The following is an 18,168-nucleotide window of genomic DNA, read 5'->3' on the forward strand; positions in this document are numbered from 1 at the left end:
GGGTTCTTATTTTTGCCCCTGCTTCAGGTGGACTGGGAGGCTCTAAATCATGAAGTTAGAGTTGTTCTGCCAACTGCTGGTCAGTTGCCGGAGGGGTTTTTGTGATGACTTGAATTTGAACTTCTTTGAACTAAAAATGTGCAAATATTCCTATGCAGCCACAAGGGAAAGTACTGCAATCTGCTTCTGCGTGCCATGTCTGGATAGGTTGTCTGAGGTACGAGGTGTCCGTGTAAAAACTCATACAAATCTCAAAGTAACCCAGCTGGAGATTCCAGCCAGGCAGGGAAGAGAACAACCTGGGGCATGGCAGGAGATCTCATGGAGAATAAAAGCAGGATTATTATTCCACTCTGTAGCAACTATCCTGAAAGTTTGGTCCTGTGGAGGCCAAAGGATGGTTGTGGAAGGGCTCCTTTCCCTTGCTGTCTGTTGCAAATCTCCCAAAACACAGCCAAAAGACAAGAGCATGGGAGGAGACACTGATTTATTCTGCACAGGGTGTGAGGTGGGATATTCCCACAAATCTAGTGCACAGTCTGTACACTGGCTTCTGCTATAATCCAATAAGTTTTCATGACTCACCTATCTAATATGTAATGACAGAAAAAGAGGGAATGGCCTCAAGCTGCACTAGGAGAGGTTCAGGTTGGATGTTAGGAAGAATTTCTGCCCCAGAGGGAGGTGTTCCATCCCCCAGAGCATTTCTGTGGCCCTCCTGTGGATATGCTCCAACAGGTCTCCATCTCTCATAACCACTCCTACCTAGTGCATATTCATAGGATTACGTACGTACAAGGCTACATGACATATTTGAATCTTCTGAGCTCATTTGGGACCTTTAGTGTTCTTTGGTGGAAGTCTGGGGAGGTGTCCCACTCTTTGGTTATCCATGGGTACAAGGACACCTCGTCCCTTCTGGCTGGCCGCTGGCTGGGACTTGTACCTCCTCTGGATGGCTGTCCTTGTTCCTTATTTATGGCACCCGGATCTTTGAAGAGAAGCTCCATCACAGGAAGGTTGTTTTTCCGCGATAAGGAGCCTTCAGCCACACAAAAATGTTAAATAATCGCCTTCTGAGTCATCTCCCTTTATGATGTCGGCTGCATTTCCCGATCTCATCCCCTCCTTCCCGGGATCAGCCGCGAGGTCTCAGCTTCCCGGAACGTTTGTTCGGCGGATCGAGTTCCGGACGGACGGAACGAGCGTCGGACCGCGCCGCGCTGGGGGACCGGGAGCGGACGGACCGCGGCGGGAGCGGGGCCGGCTGGGAGGCCGGCTGCCATGTACGCGGGGCTGCAGGAGCTGGGGGTGGCCAACGGCGAGGATCTCAAGGAGACGCTGACCAACTGCACGGAGCCGCTGAAGGCCATCGAGCAGTTCCAGGTGGGGCGGGTTGCCACGGAGACGGCGGGGCGAGGAGGCCCGGTTGGCGTCCGTGCTTTGTTTTGGGGTTAGAGGGCCGCAGGTGGTGCCTGTGCTTTGCTCCGTGCTCTTTTGGCCCCTTTTTTAATTATTATTTTTTTTAGCAGCCTTTGCTGACCGCCTCTGTCCCCCGTTTGTGTTGGCAGACAGAAAATGGGGTCCTGCTGCCCTCGCTGCAGTCGGCTCTGCCCTTCCTGGACCTGCACGGCACCCCCCGGCTGGAGTTCCACCAGTCGGTGTTCGACGAGCTGAGGGAGAAACTGCTGGAGCGAATCTCAGCCATCGCCTTGGAAGGGAAGGTGGAGGAAAGGTCTGTAGGCTGGTTGGTTATGTGGGCTGGGAGGGGGATTTATTGTGAATGTTATCTGCAGTGGGCAAATGGCTTCTGAAAAAGGCTTGAGGCTTCTGGAGGCTCAAGTTGCAGTGTTTGAGATGACTTTTGCAGTTAAATGGTAGTTAGAGTCTCTTGGTCTTATTTGTTTTCAGGTACAAGAAGCTGGAAGATCTCCTGGAGAAAAGCTTTTCCTTGGTCAAGATGCCTTCCATACAGCCTGTGGTAATGTGTGTCATGAAGCACTTGCCCAAGGTAAAACTTCTGCTTAGGCTGGCCTGTTCAGTTGTGTCCATGGTGGTTTGTTCTGTTGCATCTCTGTTGTACGACTTCTCTTGTCTGTGCTGTTGGCTGGGCTGCAGACTCCAGCTGCAGATGCTCTGCAAGCATCAATGCAACTGACTGAATATTTACTGGACTCTTGTGTCTGGATAACAGCTTGATACGCTCATTGAAAAAGCATTTTAGTATCTCAGAATCAGGTGAGACAATTTCCCGATCTTATTCAATACATGTGGCTTCCTAAAAGTAGTCAAAATCACTAGTAAGTGAATTTTCCCATAGCTGATATGAAAACTTAAGCTGAAAGATTTTTCAGAAGGTAATTAGAAGGATACAGGATAGAGGCTCAGATTTGCAAAACAAAAATTTCAAGAAGCAGCTTTATTAAAAGCACTGTATTGTACTTAAGGTAATTACCAGGCTGGATGGGGCTTTGAGCAGCAATCTAGTGGGAGATGTCCCTGCCTGTAGCAGGGGGTTGGATCTAGATGATCTTAAAGGTCTCTTCCAACCCAAACCATTCAATGATAATCGATTCACAGTGAGGTGACGGAGCACTGGAACAGGCTGCCCAGGGAGGTGGTGGAGTCTCCTTCTCTGGAGATGTTCAAGACCTGCCTGGATGCCGACCTGTGCGACCTGCTGTAGGGAACCTGCTTGGGCAGGGGGTTGGACTCGATGATCTCTGGAGGTCCCTTCCAACCCCTACAATTCTGTGATTCTGTGATTCTGTGATTCTGTGATTCTGTGATTCTGTGATTCTGTGATTCTGTGATTCTGTGATTCTGTGATTCTGTGATTCTGTGATTCTGTGATTCTGTGATTCTGTGATTCAGAACTGTTCCTTTCATAAGCAGAAGAGTTCTGAATAACCCCAAATCTCAGTGTCATACATTTAGAGGAAATCTTTTGTCTTCTTAGAAAGGAATAAGGAAAAAATCAATGTGTTATTTGCTTTTTTAAAAAGTTAAATTTCTTTGGATTGCCTTATTGCTACTAGAGTAGGGAGGGCAGAAGATGAATCTGTGACACTTCATTTAATTACACTGCTATGTAAATTACCAGGTTACCTGAGATTGTGATTTAGATGTCTTCTGCAGTCAGTTACTTGTAGGAAAGTCAGGCAGGTGAGGTTCTTGACATGGAGGTAACTGCTCTGTTGATCGTAGGTGCCTGAGAAGAAGCTGAAGTTAGTAATGGCTGACAAGGATTTGTATAAAGCATGTGCAGTGGAGGTGAAGCGTCAGATTTGGCAGGATAACCAGGCTCTGTTTGGTGATGAAGTATCTCCACTGCTGAAGCAATATATCCTGGAGAAAGAAAACATTCTCTTCAGCAACGATATTTCTGTCCTGCACAACTTCTTCAGTCCATCTCCCAAAGCAAGACGTCAGGGAGAGGTAAGAGAAGGAAATCTCTTACAACGTGCTTCTGAATGTTGTTCAACAGCTTCCAGTCAACCTCATCACACTGTGGAGTGTTCATTTCACCCATCCAACTTTGCTACTGAAGCAGATCAGCCACTGAGATATGGGCCATTTTGTCTTGATCAAAGCACCAGGAATTATTTGAATAGCTGCTCGATGCTGTGTAATTATTTATTAATGTTCATAGCTGTCCACGAACTTTAAACGTTTTCCTTATTGCTTATCCTGGCAATATTGCTCAGCTGTCCTGAAGCCAGAGCCTCCCTATCAAATCAATTTGATTATCTTAAATGTCTTTTATGGTTGTGTTTGTTGTTTTTATTGTGTGGGGTTTTTTTGGGTTGTTTTTCTTTTTTTAAGCAGGACAGACAGACACCAATTCCTTAATATTATTTTTAATGGAAAGGAGCATTCGAAGTTGTAGCTGTGTTTGTATTCAGAAAAGTTGCTCTTTAGGTGGAATTGCATCAGCTCAGGTGGAGCTGATCTAATACTGCTGCTGGGAGGGCAGGTGCTGCACCTTCCATCCTTGCCAGTTGCTCTGGTAATATCAGACCCTTTCATGAGCTGAGTCACCTCATTAAGTGCAAATAAAACCAATAAGTTGTTTTCCAAGACAGTGAGTTGAATCTGCTCAAAGATGAGGTAATCAGGACCAAACAGGGCTGGATTTCCACTGGCAAGCTTGATGTGGGAGGGAAGAGCATAGGTGTAAGGAGTTGGTCTCTCTCCTTTTTGCTAACAGTAAGTCATTAGTAAGTCATTAGATTGGCTCAGCTGTAATTGGTCATTTCACCTCATGGAGCCCTTGCTCCAGAAGGGAAATACCAGAGTTTCTGTAAGGATCTTGCTGTTGAGAATGTAAAGGAATTGCAGTGATAAGGCAGCATAATTAATTTAATTTCAGAGCATAGTACCTATTTTACTTGAAGGATATAGTTTAGATCTGTTTTGCTCTCAGAAGCCCACTTTTAGTGCAAGTGCTCTGCTGTTTCCTTTTTTGCACTGCAGTCTTCACCTTTGTTCTCATGTCCTGTAACCTGGAAGTAGTTAGAAATACAAAAAGACTTCCAAAGAAAGATGAGCTGCTTTCCACGTTTTACTAATTGCAGATTACATAATTTGATATCAGGTACTGTTTCTTGCCTTTTGGTAGAGCTGAGCAGCTTCACTTTACAAATGCTTCCTTTTTTTTTGCAAGAGAGCCAATTCTGAAATTCCTGGCTCTTTCAGTGTGGCCATGAAAAAATTGATGATTATGAATCCTGGGTTAAAATAGCTCCTTTTAAGGAACTCAGGTTAATGTGGATGGTTCAAACTTGGTGAGTCATGTAAATGCAGGAATCACGTGCATTTTGTGTGTGAAGTCACAGTATCTCTTGGTACTGAGTGCGTGTTTTTCCACTTTGGATTTAGGTGGTTCAGAAGCTGACTCAGATGATTGGGAAGAACGTGAAGCTCTACGACATGGTGTTGCAGTTCTTGAGAACTTTGTTCCTCCGGACAAGGAATGTGCATTACTGCACGCTGCGGGCAGAGCTCCTGATGTCACTGCATGACCTGGAAATCAGTGAAATCTGCACTGTTGACCCTTGTCATAAGGTATCAGTCATGTGGGGCAGATGGGAATATTACTGCAGAATTGTCTGTTTGATCCACTCCTGTGATACCTGCTGCCTGCAGGACTTCAGGCCATGACTTCTCTCTGAGAAGAGAGTTCAGCCCTTGAATCCAAAAGTCACCTTATAGTCCTTGGAACTTCAGGTGAAAACTTTGTCTTGGTTAACCAGCACCTTGCTTTCATTTCAGAACCCATGAATCATTCAAATTTGTGGTACTTTCACACCGCTGGGGGAAAAAAACAAAAAAGAGCTAGCCCCAGGTTCTTAATCAAAGCTTGCTCTCCTTCCCGTTGTGCTGGTGTGACACACTCCATCTGTCAGTAAGCTGTGTGTGTAACATGAAATACTTTGAATCTTGAGTTATAGAAACATGAAGCTATTAAAGTAATGGGATGTGGTGGGCACAGTGTTAATGTCACATCAGGATCTCGTTACTGGTCCTTTGCCCATAGTCAGGATTGTTCTGATCTACAGGAAAGCTTTTTTTTCCCCTAATAATGCTGCTAAGCTTTGGGTGTATTCAGCTTACACAGAGTATGTCCTAGAGTGATGATAAACAGTACTGCGTGCTCTTTAATGTCGCCTGATCAAGAGTCTCAAAATCAGTGTATAGACAGTGACTGAACAGAAAAAGGATCATTACTGTTCAAGGTGCAGATTGTTGTTGGTGATCTCATTTTGCAGAGACTAGTGAGAAAAAATAAGCCACGATGAAACATTTCAGAAAGTTGAGCAAGTTTTTCTTTCTTGGCATCTGAAATATTGAGAAAAGCTTAGGTGTTTTCTTAAGGGGGTAAAAAAAAGTCAAAGGCAAACCCACAGGTTTAGGTCAGGGAAAACAGTTCACTCAACTGTCTTTCCATTTTAGTAAGAAAGCAGAAACGTCTCTACTTTTAATAAGCCCTGCTCACAGGGTGGGAGCAGTGGAACATTGGCTGAAAAAAAATCTCATGTTCTTACTATTAAGTGATGTAGTTTCCATGGCCTTACCTGCCAAGGAATACCTGCCTCAGAAGGGGAGGAAGTGACAACAGTTTAACTTAAATTGGAACTTCTGACCTCTTTTTGAGATGTTTTTGTATTCAGCCTCCTTTGTATTTGTGATCAGCTTGTTACCATACCCGAGTACATTAACAGAACTGTTAACTCCCAAGGTTTGGAGGTCATTCCAGGCCTGTTTTCCTTGATACTGTGTATTTTACTGCCAGTCACTGTCATGAGCATTCTCATTTTCTGAGTAGTTCACGTGGTGCCTTGATGCCTGCATTCGGGAGAAGTTTGTGGACAACAAGAGAGCTCGGGAATTGCAAGGCTTTCTGGATGGAGTGAAGAAAGGACAAGAGCAAGTTTTGGGGTAAGCTGCTTAGGCCCTTTATTGATACACTGCAAATTGGGTTCCAGTTGTCACAATATGAGACGTAGTTGAGGTGTTAATTCTTCCCTAAAACCAGCAGGCAGTCAGTAGTTCTTCTCCATGGTCAAGTGCAGCGCATTCAGCAGCATTCCTGCACCAGAGCACATTCAGACAGCTTCTGGCCAGAGCCTTGGTAATGCTTCAGTTACCTTGAATAATTGTTGCAGGTTTCTCTGTGACCTTGTAACTGTGAGCTCACACAGCTACACTTCAGCTCTGAAGACCTTTGGTAATTGTTTTCTTTGACTCGACAGAGCAGGTTATCTGGAATCACATTCATGACGTTTTCACAAAGGCAGCAGAAGATTTGTGGAATGAAAACCTGTGGGTAACAAAAGACAGGAATTTTATTGTGAGTTTTATGTTACAATAGTTAAGGTATTGTTGCCCATTATCACAGCAGTTTCTGGTTTTGTGTTGATTTACTGCACGTACTGCTCTGACATTACATCTAACAGTTGACAGGATTACAACAGCACTGTTCTGTGTTCAGTGAGGCACATCTAAGAAGCGAGTGTCCTACAGCTGGGTATGAGACTAGCCTGCTGCGATGGAGTTAGGAGTGCTGTGCATTTATTTGACTCGTGCCTCTTCTCTCAGGGACTTGTCGATGATCTTGTGTGATCCCTTTGCCATTAACACCTTAGCCCTGAGCACCATCAGGCACCTGCAGGACCTCGTTGGGCAGGACACCTTACCCAGGGTGAGTGTTGCAGCAAGCGTAGCCAACGCGACCCCTAATCTGAACTGAACAGCGGTCATCAGCGAACAGCTGGCAATGTAGAAGAAGTGGGATCAAGTTTTTAAATGCATTTGTAAGTTGAAATAAGAGAAGTGTAGTTCTGGCTTCCTGTTTGTATCAAATACCTTCGAGATCTGCAGGAGCGCTGTGTGGAGGGAGACGTTTTGGAGCAATCTGAAATAACCATGAATTCTTTGTATGGCCCCTTCTGTCCTGACAGCTGTGTATGTATGTACACCCCTACTTTGTCCTTCCAGCAGGGTACTAAACATCAGCAGCCTTTATTCCCTGCCGTGGTAAATGTGATGGTTCATCTGACACTGGTCTGCTCTGTTGGCTGCAGTACAGTGCAGTTCCTGCAAGTAGTGTCTGCAGGAGGCAATTCAGTGGAAAGGGAAGGAGCCCTACAGACATCTGAACTGTGTGAGGCATTTGCTGTCTTCATCTCTGAGCTGTCAGTGTTGGATTAAATAAGTTCTTCTTGGCAGTTTAAAATTGAAGATTGCTTTGGTTTCAGGGCAGAATATAAAGGCAAAAACTTGTTCTTATGCACACTTCTTACTTCTGCTGAGATGATTTGATTCATCCTGTCACATTGTATTTCAGTATCCTGATTTGGTTGGACACCTTAAGAACAGTGTCCTGCTCAGATTGCCTGCATTCTTCTTAGCACATTATAGAATGCCACAAAGAACAACTCTCAGCTGTGTGTTCTTCCTGCAGCTGTTTGATTCCCATTTTAGGAATCAGCTATCAATTTAATTTGAGAACTGAATGCCTCTCCTGTTAGTCCAGGAGGGCTTTGAATGTAAACCACTGCTTCCAGATAAATACTTGTATGTTAAATTGTGGAAGATCAAACTAGCTGTTTTTTTCCCCTCTTTAAAATTCGAGGAAAGCCCAGATCTGCTGCTGCTCCTTAGGATGCTGTCTTTAGGACAGGGAGCCTGGGACATGATTGACAGTCAAGTCTTCAAGGAACCAAAAATGGTGAGCCTCTTTAGATCTGTTTCTTATTTGATGTACATTGTGTCCCTGATTTAATCTTCAAGTCAGCTTTCTGCATATTTTTCAACAAGAGCTTCCTTCAAAGAAGCAGTAAGTGGCCACTGCACAGCAGCTCAAATGCGCATGCTGGGATGCTGTAAGCTTCGTGTTTCATTTCCATGGATGTCTGCCCTTACTGTTTCTAAGTTGAACTGTTCCTCTCTTTAATTCTTTAGCCTACTGTGCTGTGAATCTGATGCAGTACTGTTTTCTGTAAAGAGAAGATGCACATAAATACTTTGTCTTGCTACTCTAGTTATGCACTGATCTCTGTCAGTTTAGGGAATAAGGAATATGATTTGTAAGTGCTGTTAAAAGCAATGGTACCATTCTCAATGTGCAGAGCAGTGCTTGCTCCAACGTCTGTTGGAGGAGGTGCTACATCATTGTCCAAAGAAAGCTTTTGAGCAGGGCTGGGTGAAATACAGTTGTCCTCATTTCCACTGGATCGTGTGGAAGTTTCAGGGACCTGGGTGTCTGAAGGCCTGTTTGCAGAAGCGCAGGGTGGAGCTGATAGCATTGCCTCAGTATTTGTTACGGTGCTGTGGAATTATGAGGTGGTGTGAACTGATTGATGAAAACATTCTCCTTTTTCCTCTCTCCTTCCATCCCTCTAAGGAAGCCGAATTGATTACAAAGTTCTTGCCTATGCTGATGTCCTTTGTGGTGGATGATCACACGTTCAATGTAGATCAGAAGCTGCCCTCGGAGGAAAAGGGGCCGATTCCCTACCCCAGCACCATTCCTGAGGCTTTCACCAAGTATGTAATCTGTGTTCCCAGCTACTTTTTACACACTGGTCTTGTTACTAAAGCAAAATATGAAGAAACCAATCAACACTGACAGAAGAAAATACTGTATGTGGTAAAGACTTTTTGGGCAGTAAGATTTAGTGCTGGTTAATCAAACCTGCACTTCACTTTTAGTGAAATGGGTTTCCACCATGATTCCTCAAATGAAATGTATCTACATAAAGTATGTATCTTGCTTTGACCATTTTACATCAGAGTGAATATGAAAGTACTTTGTAGCACTGTTTTCAAATAGTGCTGAGTCTGTGACTCTCCAGGCAGTGCGTGATGCATGCTGAAGTGATACCATTTCATCTGAGTGCTGCTGGATAAGTGCCCATGCTGTCTGGGGAGTGCTATTGTGAATCTTATTTTACATCTCTGTCACACAGACACTCTCTGTTGATAACTTATCACTCCAGGGGCTTCAAAGAGATAATTAAAAATCCTCTTTGTGTTCTCTCATATTCAGATCTTGCACTAATTTCCAGCACAGTTCTTGTCTGTATGCCATGATCTGGAGTACTGAATCCCACTGGTTGGATTTATGTTTGCTCTGTGACAGAGCTGATGTGTGACCTCTAGGAATCCATACAACAAAACACTGCTGTGCTTTCTATCACTGTAAATTACTCGAGCTTTTTTTAAAACCCTTATTAAAATTATCACTTACCATTAATGCTATTTAAAATGTTCACAACCAGATCTAACTGTATAATGGTGAGATAATGCAATGCTTGCTGAATGGTAAAATTTTCCTTGGCTCTGACAGCGGATTTGGTGATGCTCGTTATCTGAGTAGCTGCTTTCCTGTGGCTCTGAGGTTAACCATTGCTGTAACTGCTTGATTCCTATCCAACACTGTTTCAATCTCTTCTAAGAAAAAAAAAAAAAAGATTTATTTTTATTGATTAAAAAGCTTTGCTCCTTCTTTAACAGATTCTTGCAGGAGAACAGAATAGCTTGTGAGATTGGGCTGTACTATATCCTTCACATAACAAAACAGAGAAACAAGAATGCTTTCCTCAGGCTCCTGCCAGCACTAGGTGAGTTTTTGTCTTGGCTTCTGTTCTTCAGCTGCTTCCCTTGTCTTGGAGACCCAGGGGTCAAGTAACAGCCTGAAATGAAACTGATTTCAGAGACAAATGCATATATTTACTTTTGCCTCCTCCTGTCACTTAATTGTTAAGCCCTGCAGGATTACATGTTTGTTTTTTGTCTGCAATTAGGATATTTTTTCTGCTGATCTGAGAACTTAGGGGTAGTGACTGAAGGTCAGTAGACATCAAAGGCTGTATTAGCAATGGGATTAGCTGAGAGCTTTTACGAATGAGACTGAAAGATAAAAGTGTAGGTGACTTAATTCTGCAGCTGCTCACAGTAATTGCATGTGGCCAGATATTTTTTGAGACTTGGGTTTGTGTGTTGAAAAAATGTGGAACAAAACAAGACCAAACACAGCCCTAAGTTCCTCCCTGGGTTTGCCTTCTGAACTGACCTCTCTGGGTTAAGTTGTGTGAAAGTTCTGCAGCACGCTTAGGAAGTGCAGCTCCCAGCAGTGGGGTGGATTCCCCACTCCCCCTGTTACCCCAACAGTTCTTTGGGCCCTTTGCTTAATGGGCAGCTCACTTAGATGGGTGACTTTCACTGGTAAGCAGTTTGCATCTGTTCCCTGTGGGGTCTGAGGAGTGCAGGGAGGTGGTTGTGGCCGTGAGCACAGAGCTGTGGAAAAGTATAGCAGGGGTCCCCATGATTCTGACAGCAGCAGACTGCTCTGTGTGACTCCATCTTGATGGGAGACGTGGGTTTTCTTCATATTTTTCTCAGCTCTCTGCTCCTCAGGTAGAAGTTCACAGCCACCTGCCTGGGCTACCTGTTGTAAAAGCCAGTAAGGAAAAGTTTTCACGGAGATTTCAGCAGGAATCTCTGCTGTGCAATCCAGGTTTGGCACAGATTTGTGAGTCTCAGTCTCTGCCTTTATATGTTGTGCAGTTGAGACGTTCAGTGACTTGGCCTTCAGTGATATATTTCTGCATCTGCTCACTGGTAACCTCACACTGCTGGGTGATGAATTTGCAGTTGAAGAGTTCTGCACCGGTCTCTTCGATGGCTTCTTTCTCACTGCATGCTCAAGGTAAATCTGATTTTCCTCAGAGGCAGTGAGTTTGTAAGAGAACTGAGGGAGGCTGTGCTTCTTTGGACTGTTGTTTAACGTTTCAGCTGAAATCATTAGTCTTCTGCTTTTTCTTTTAGGAGAGGTATATACTGTGATAAAGTTCTTAACAGCAGAGTTGCTAAATGTTTCATGTTGGTGTTGATTACCTGAACCATAATTTGTTATTCTCAAGTTAGAGTTACAAAAGATAGCATCCTTGATGCTTTGCAGTGGCTGTGGATATGAAGCACTAACTGCAGCTCTTTGCTGTAAAAGCTGCATGGAGAAAAAAACCCGCTTGTTAATTCTCTTAAGCCTGTGTGGTTTAACTGGTGGCTGTCAAACCAGATGTAATCTCTGGGAGGCTCCCCCAAAAGCAGTTTGCTCCTCATAGGATGGGGGCAGGATACCCTCCTGTGTGGTCATATGGCTCATCCAGCACAGCTGAGGGAGAGAAATTGCTGCTCTGTGCTGCAGCCTCTGCTTAAAATCTGCCCCAGTTCCCTGTGGTTGCTACAGTTAGTTCACCCCTGTTGATTGATTTAGATGCATTAGCTGGAGATCCGAGGCAGGGGTGGCACTTTGTAACACGCAAGCAACTCCTGGGTATTTTGGAGGATTATAACAGAGCTGTCAGTCCTCAGTTGTTTGCTATTCTTCTGAGAGCATTGTTGTAGCTTTCTCATTCTGTAGGCCGTGTTTGTGTGTAACTGTTTCTCTGCTTTAAACTTGCTTTTTTTCAGAAAGGAGAATGTACACAGACATGTACTGAGATTGCTGCTTCATCTGCATCACAAAGTGGCGCCTGCCAAATTAGAGTCTCTCCAGAAGGCTTTGGAACCCACCAAACAGGTAATGAGAAATGGAAAATTAATTGCAAATGAAAGCATCTGCCTTTCCCAGACCTTGCTTAATGGAATGTGTGCTTTGTTCAGTTAGCAGCTTTCCAAGTTGTCTTAATTACTTGCAACTTCCTCGTTCTGCATTGGTTTGTGTTAAAACATGGAGGTTAATTGCGTGTTTAGTGCTGTAGTTAATAGCAGCAGGAATGAAGTCTGACTCTTCTGGTTTTCCTTTCCCTAAATCTCTTTCTGCAGAGTGGGGAGGCTGTGAAGGAGCTTCATAACCAGCTCACTGAGAAACTGGAGCTTCGCAAGCCCAGTCCTGCCGAAGTGACTGAGACTCCCTCCATGGAACTGCCCTTGCCCACCGTGCCCACACCAGCCTCACGCTGAGCTGTGTTTGTATTGCAGGAGTGAGACAGCGAAACGGGCCTCGTGCTCAGCAGCCTGAGGGCGCTGTCCTGCCTTGTTAGCGGCTGCCCGCGGGGTGGAAGCAAAGAATAGCCACTCAAAAAGCTCTCTGGGGAAACGCTGCGGTTTCCCCAACTGTCTCTTGCTGGTTAGAAAACTCTGTATGCAGTGCATTGCAGAGGTTTCCTTTTCTTAAAGGTAGCTGAGTGAGTGTCTTGTAGATCTACTTGCAACTGACTGTACCATTTTTTTTTATTTTTTTTTTTTTGAAAAAGAAAAGGCATATTTTTAAGCTGTGCATCTTGTATTCTTTATTTCAGGAACTTACAACTGGCTGTCTAATACATGGCTGAGCAGATAGTGTGAGCTCCTCAAGGCTAACCTGGTTTTTCCTGGCTGTTAGTGGGCTCCTCTGGGTCTTTAGAGGATAAACTCAGCAAACAAATGTCAGAGGAGATAAGCTCCACTGATGTGGTTTCCTGTTTCTGTTTCTAGCTGTTTACTTCATGGTAAAACGTGCTGCGTTAGTGAGGGACGTCCACCACTGTCACTAGACCAAGAAGCAGTGATCTTGTGAAGAACATCAGAAGCTGAATCAGTCCCCTGCTTTCCTTTCTCTCCCACCTTTTCCAAAGAAAGAGCTTGAAATGAATCTTGGCTCCAGTGAAATAAGACCTGAATGCTGGTAGGGTTTGGTGTAGGAAGGGTGAAATCGTGACTGAAAGAATAGCCTGTTCTCCATGGCTTATCTGTGTTTGCTGTCTGTACTGTTGCAGTTAATTCCTGTTGTGCTTTTACTGTTGCCTCAGTGTAAATATCAGGCAGAGTATGCAGGAAGATGGATTTGGGAGAAGAATGAGTTGTGTGAGCTTTACAAGTGACTTTGTGTTGGTCTCAGCCCATACGATATATGTAAAATCTCATCAGTCCTCTGTAAACAGGAAGTTGCCTGCAGGAGGGATTCTGAATCGCAGGCTAACGCAGCTATGAAGGCACTTCTGAGGGTCTCTGCTGGTTGCTTAAGGGCAGAACTTTGTATTTCCCTTTAAGTTTCCTGAGGCTTCTGTTAGGCAGTTTCTCCAGCCCAGTGGGGTTCCTCTGAACGGCAGCCCTGCCCAGTGTGTCAGCCATTCCCACAGTTTGGTACCATGTGTAAATTTGCTGAGGGTGTGTTCTGTCTTTGGGTTGTGAATAGAGGCATTAAACAATGTTAGCCTCGTTACAGACCCCTGAGGAATGTTAGGAGTAACTGGCTGCCAGTTGGACTTTGTGCTGTTGATCTCAACTCTCTGGGACTGGAGTCTTGCCAGTTTTCCTATGCAGCTATCTGATGCACAGCAAAATGATTTGGCTATATGTGTTCTTCAGACAATTGTGTCCAGAGCCATCTGAAGTCAAGCTAAACTGCTCTGCTCTCCTCTTGTCTGCCAAGCCAATCTTCTTAGAAAGTTATCAGAGTTTTCAGGCACTGTTAACTGTGCTGATCATGCTGTCGCTTTCTTGTCCTTTTATTTTCCCAGCACTAATTATTTTCTTGGGGCTCAAGCACTTCTGGTGCCAAGCCATATCATGAGACTTTTCCATTTCCTGAAGCTGAATGGGAAAAAAAAAAAAAAAAAAAAGATAATTGAGCAAAGATGGAAATCCCTCTGAGAAGCTGCTGAACTCCCTCTTTGTGTAGCTTTCTGCCTCCCGAGATCTCAAGTGCTGCGTGAGGAAAGCAAGTACTCTTCATTGCCTCAGTGCCTTGTTCTCCATTTGTGAGGTTGTCTGTGTCTTTTGGGAAAACTGGGAAGACAGCGTGGGTCTGTGAGCGAGGAAGGGGTGCTGCCTTCTCATCCCTGCTGCCTTTGCACTCCTTGTCTCCTGGGCTCAGCATGGCCTTTGTGGAGCCTGGGCAGTTCTTGCTGGCAGACTCCTGATGCTGAACTTGCTGGAAACAGGAACTGCTTGTAACAATCAGTATTTTCTTGCAAAGCTTGGTTTTTAAACCATTTAAACTGACGTGTAACTTACACAGAGCAGCATCCCACACTGCTTGGAAACCTCTCACTATTAACTCCCTCCAAGCTGTGTTCTGCTCAGCCCCGGGGTGCGTAGCTTTGTGTGCAGGTTCTCTTTGTCACTGAAGTCTTCCCATACACTGCAGCCTGATTTGCTACCCTCTGGCAGCACAAACTTGTTTTAATTCAGGCTGACTGAACAATGTGCAGTTCAATGGGAAGACCTCTTGTGTTTTACCCTGTGTCGACAGTGCTGGGGATTATTTTTTTACAGCCTTTAAGATCTACAGAGGTGGCACAAAGAAATTGAGTCCTGGAGCATGTGCTGATGATTTCCTGTGCTAGTTGATGCCTCAGCTGAGAGATCAGTGGGCAGGGGAGAATGGGAATGGCTGCCATTCTGCACTCTCTTGACTTGCTTTCTTCTCAAAAGATGTGATAAATTAGCAGAAACATCTCTCAGAAAATATTTTTTTCAGAAGTGACCATCCCAGTCTGTGGGCATTCATGGAGATGAGAGTGCTTTGACTCCCAGCAATTATACAGACTGCTGCTTTTGTGTCAGCTCGCACTGCCCCGCGCTGTAACTGCCAGCTGAGGTACAACCGAACGGTGTGAAACAATTACGTATTCTTTTCCTCTTTGCCTTTTCTTAATGCCCCACGTGCAGCCCTTGGTAACGAGGCGCGGCGCAATGGCGTGCAGTGCAGGCTTTGCTCGCTAGGGGGCAGTGCACCACTGAGCGCCCGCCTCCAGCGCTGCTGCCTGAAATGCTCCCAGCTGGCGTGCAGCGGGGCGCTGGGGCTGCCTGCCCTGTGCTGACACTCGCGTTACGGTTTGTCTTTACGGCGGGGATGTGATACCTGTGGTATGGAAAAATAGCGTATTCTCACCAAGCCTGCTGTGTGACTCGGGGAGGAATTTTTTACAATGAATTCTAATTAGCTTGAGCAATCTGGTCCTCTCTGTGTGTTTTTCCGGAGAGATCATGGTAACTAATAGCCCTGAGAGGTTCTCCAGGCTTTTTGGATGGTTAACATTTAACTGAAAGTTCATGTTGAGCTTTGAAGCAACTCGTTTGGATTGAGGTACATTAGCAGATAGACAGAGCACTGGAACTGCAGTGTTGTAGTTGACAGGAGTAGCTCCAAAATTTGGTTACTGAGGCCAATGCTAGCAGAGGAATCAGGTCTGGGTTATGCAGAATTAGTGGAAAAAAAAATGTTTATAATGGTATAATTTACTTCTGAAGGACCTGACACCAAAAGCATGGCACAGCATCATTTCACATCACCCAGATTCCACCTGACACGATGATTTGATGCAGGAAATCTCTTTGTGGACTGAGGTAAAAGAGGCTGAACAAATCTGCTTGGACAGAAAGAACATGAAGATCCCCCTGGATAAACACCAGTTGTTGTGAGTCTTGCTGTTTTGTCAGAACTGTTTTTAGGTGATTCCTGGTCACCTCTCTATACAACAGCATAAAGAAAACCTGCCATGGGTTTCACTTTGAAGATGCTTGAGTTAGAAAAAGTTGGCCTGTTTGCACAGTGCATGTCTGGCCTGTTCTTGCAGAAATGAAGTCTCACACTGTCCTGAACCTCACTCACCCTTCAAGTCCTGTGTGAGGCCAAAGTAAGGAGCCAGGCACTGGGCTTACAAGGAAATGTTCCTCTGCCCCATCCCAGCAGGTGGCTGGTGTGGCACAGCAGTTCCTGCAGGAAGGAATCGGGCACATTCCTGACCAGTACCACATCAGAGAGCAGCTATGAAAATGCACTGAAGTGATACTGGTAAGAAAAGCTAATGAATGATAAATACAAATCACGGAATTTCCTCTTGCAAGCATTTAAAACTTAAAATGATTGTATTTTCTGATCTTAATGATTTTGACAGCCATGGGACCACAGGGAAGCACCTGTTGGGTTTACATACTGTGTTCTTCACTACCTCCTCTGCTGTACCTGCAGCACCTGGGCACGCTGCTGTTGGGCTGGACCTGCACTGCTGCTTCTGCACATGCCCTTCCTTTGCTTCCTCTCCTTTTGGTGTCCTGCTTCTCTGGATCTCCCCATGGCTGGGTAACACCTCTGCCTGATATCTGCCTGATAACGTCTTTCTGGAGAAGGCCATGCCCTGTGCTTGGCACAAACCCTTCCCTGACCAGCACTAGCTTGAGGACCTCGCAGGCAGGAAGAAAATGTGGTTCTTGCTGATGCTGTTCCAGTGCCTGGGCAACACCTACCAAAGTTCCTCTAGGCTGGAAAGTGCTCTGAAAGAACGGGAGCATTTTACTAGGTGTTGCAGTAGATATTCCACTGTGTCCTTACTATGAAAGCTCTGAATTTCCATGGAGATCCTTCCAATTCAGGCATTGAAAGCCTGGCACCTTGATGAGGGATGGTGAATGTCCACCAGTGCCTTCAATAGAACTCTACAAAAAATCCAGATGGGAGCAATTCCATTGTATCATTTACCTCCCATAAAAGGAAGCTTATTGTTCAAAAAGAGGGCAGTATTCTGACAGCCTTCAGTGCCGGAGTTACAGCAGTTACATCCTGCACTTCTGAATTAAACCTTAGCTGGTGGTAAAGAATTGTGAAACCGACCTCCTAGAGGGCACTGACTGCCAACTTTGGCTTTCCAACCCAATGGCAATATTTCTCACATCATACCACAGAACTCACAGCTGGGACCATTGTAAGGGTGGGCCCTGTTAGGCTCCAGGGATAAAAATTGATGGGGACCCAGCAGTTCAAGCTGTGCATCTTCGTGTGTGTGAATGCTGAAAGCCTCTGCTTGCTGGCAGAACACTCCGTTCTGCCTCAGTGCTGCAGGCACTTTGAAAAGTGGTCGGGAGTGGTGGGTTGTGGTGCAGATGGCTGGAAGGAGCCGGGCATTTAGCTGGGTGACAGAAAGTCTGCAGCAGATGCCAGGAGGCAGAAACTGGAGTTATTCCTCTCCAAGATGCTGCTGGATGGTTTGGGCTTCCCAGTCACCTGTTGTGGAGAGGTGAAGACTCCAGGGTACACAGACAGCACTTGAGTGCACTAAATGTAACTTACCTCTCACCCTGCGTTGTGCCTTGGCCGAAGGGCAGCACTGGGCTGTGTGGGGCAGAGCTGTGCCTGTAGCTGTGCTGGGGATCTCCCAGAGGCAGGGAGAGGTCTGTGTGACAGGGTGATGTGGATGGCTTCTTGCAATATTGATAGCTCCAGGGGGGTGTAAAGCAGGAATGGAGGGCAGCTCCATCCCAAGGCAGGTCACTGTGCTGAGGACTCCTCAGGCAGGGTTTCAGCTCCGTGTTTGCTGCCATCTGAGCCCTTCTAGGGCATCCTCTGCAGTCCTTGCATTGAGCAGCACCCCAGAAGTGAGCATCGGTGTCTTCCCCTTCTTCTCCAGGTCCCGTTGATGTCAGTTCTGTGGCAAGGGAACAAGAAAGATTCTTGTATCTGTCCTCGAGTCAAACAGAGCTGTTTCTGGTTCCCATGTTGTCATAGAAAAGAAGTCCAGAGCTCAAAAGATGGTTATTTTGGAGCTCTGTATTTTGTTTTTCTTTCCTTTAGCATCCATTTGCTGTACCAAAGTTCTGTTGGCTGATCAGGGTTGGCAGAACTTGCAAGTGGTGAAATGTTAATAAATCCTGGCGATGAGTCATTAGCATACAAAGCAA

At 45.3% G+C, this 18,168-nt stretch overlaps 1 protein-coding gene and 1 long non-coding RNA gene across 2 annotated transcripts; both read left to right on the plus strand.

Annotated features, from left to right (window-relative positions):
* Nucleotides 1-892: 892 nt before the first annotated feature.
* Nucleotides 893-12,781, plus strand: NELFB (negative elongation factor complex member B). Its single transcript, XM_052668944.1, has 14 exons — nucleotides 893-896; nucleotides 1,082-1,386; nucleotides 1,572-1,735; nucleotides 1,912-2,011; nucleotides 3,208-3,438; nucleotides 4,882-5,067; nucleotides 6,329-6,441; nucleotides 7,102-7,204; nucleotides 8,138-8,233; nucleotides 8,909-9,051; nucleotides 10,021-10,127; nucleotides 11,074-11,215; nucleotides 11,980-12,088; nucleotides 12,334-12,781. Exons 1-14 carry the CDS (start codon nucleotides 893-895, stop codon nucleotides 12,469-12,471), a joined length of 1,941 nt encoding a protein of 646 aa, XP_052524904.1. The 3' UTR covers nucleotides 12,472-12,781.
* Nucleotides 12,782-13,507: 726 nt separating this feature from the next.
* Nucleotides 13,508-18,168, plus strand: LOC128073167 (uncharacterized). The gene is made up of 2 exons (XR_008202632.1): nucleotides 13,508-15,911; nucleotides 16,184-18,168. It is a non-coding gene; the product is annotated as an uncharacterized LOC128073167 (long non-coding RNA).

Source organism: Tympanuchus pallidicinctus, unplaced genomic scaffold, assembly GCF_026119805.1.
Source record: "Tympanuchus pallidicinctus isolate F22 unplaced genomic scaffold, pur_lepc_1.0 scaffold8, whole genome shotgun sequence".
Classification (NCBI taxonomy): Eukaryota; Metazoa; Chordata; class Aves; order Galliformes; family Phasianidae; genus Tympanuchus; species Tympanuchus pallidicinctus.

Bases quoted from the DNA above. Each gene is read 5' to 3' on its own strand.
- NELFB (XM_052668944.1), top strand. The intron at 1,736-1,911 runs GTCTGTAGGCTG...ATTTGTTTTCAG, and splicing joins GAAGGGAAGGTGGAGGAAAG to GTACAAGAAGCTGGAAGATC. The intron at 5,068-6,328 runs GTATCAGTCATG...TTTTCTGAGTAG, and splicing joins CTGTTGACCCTTGTCATAAG to TTCACGTGGTGCCTTGATGC.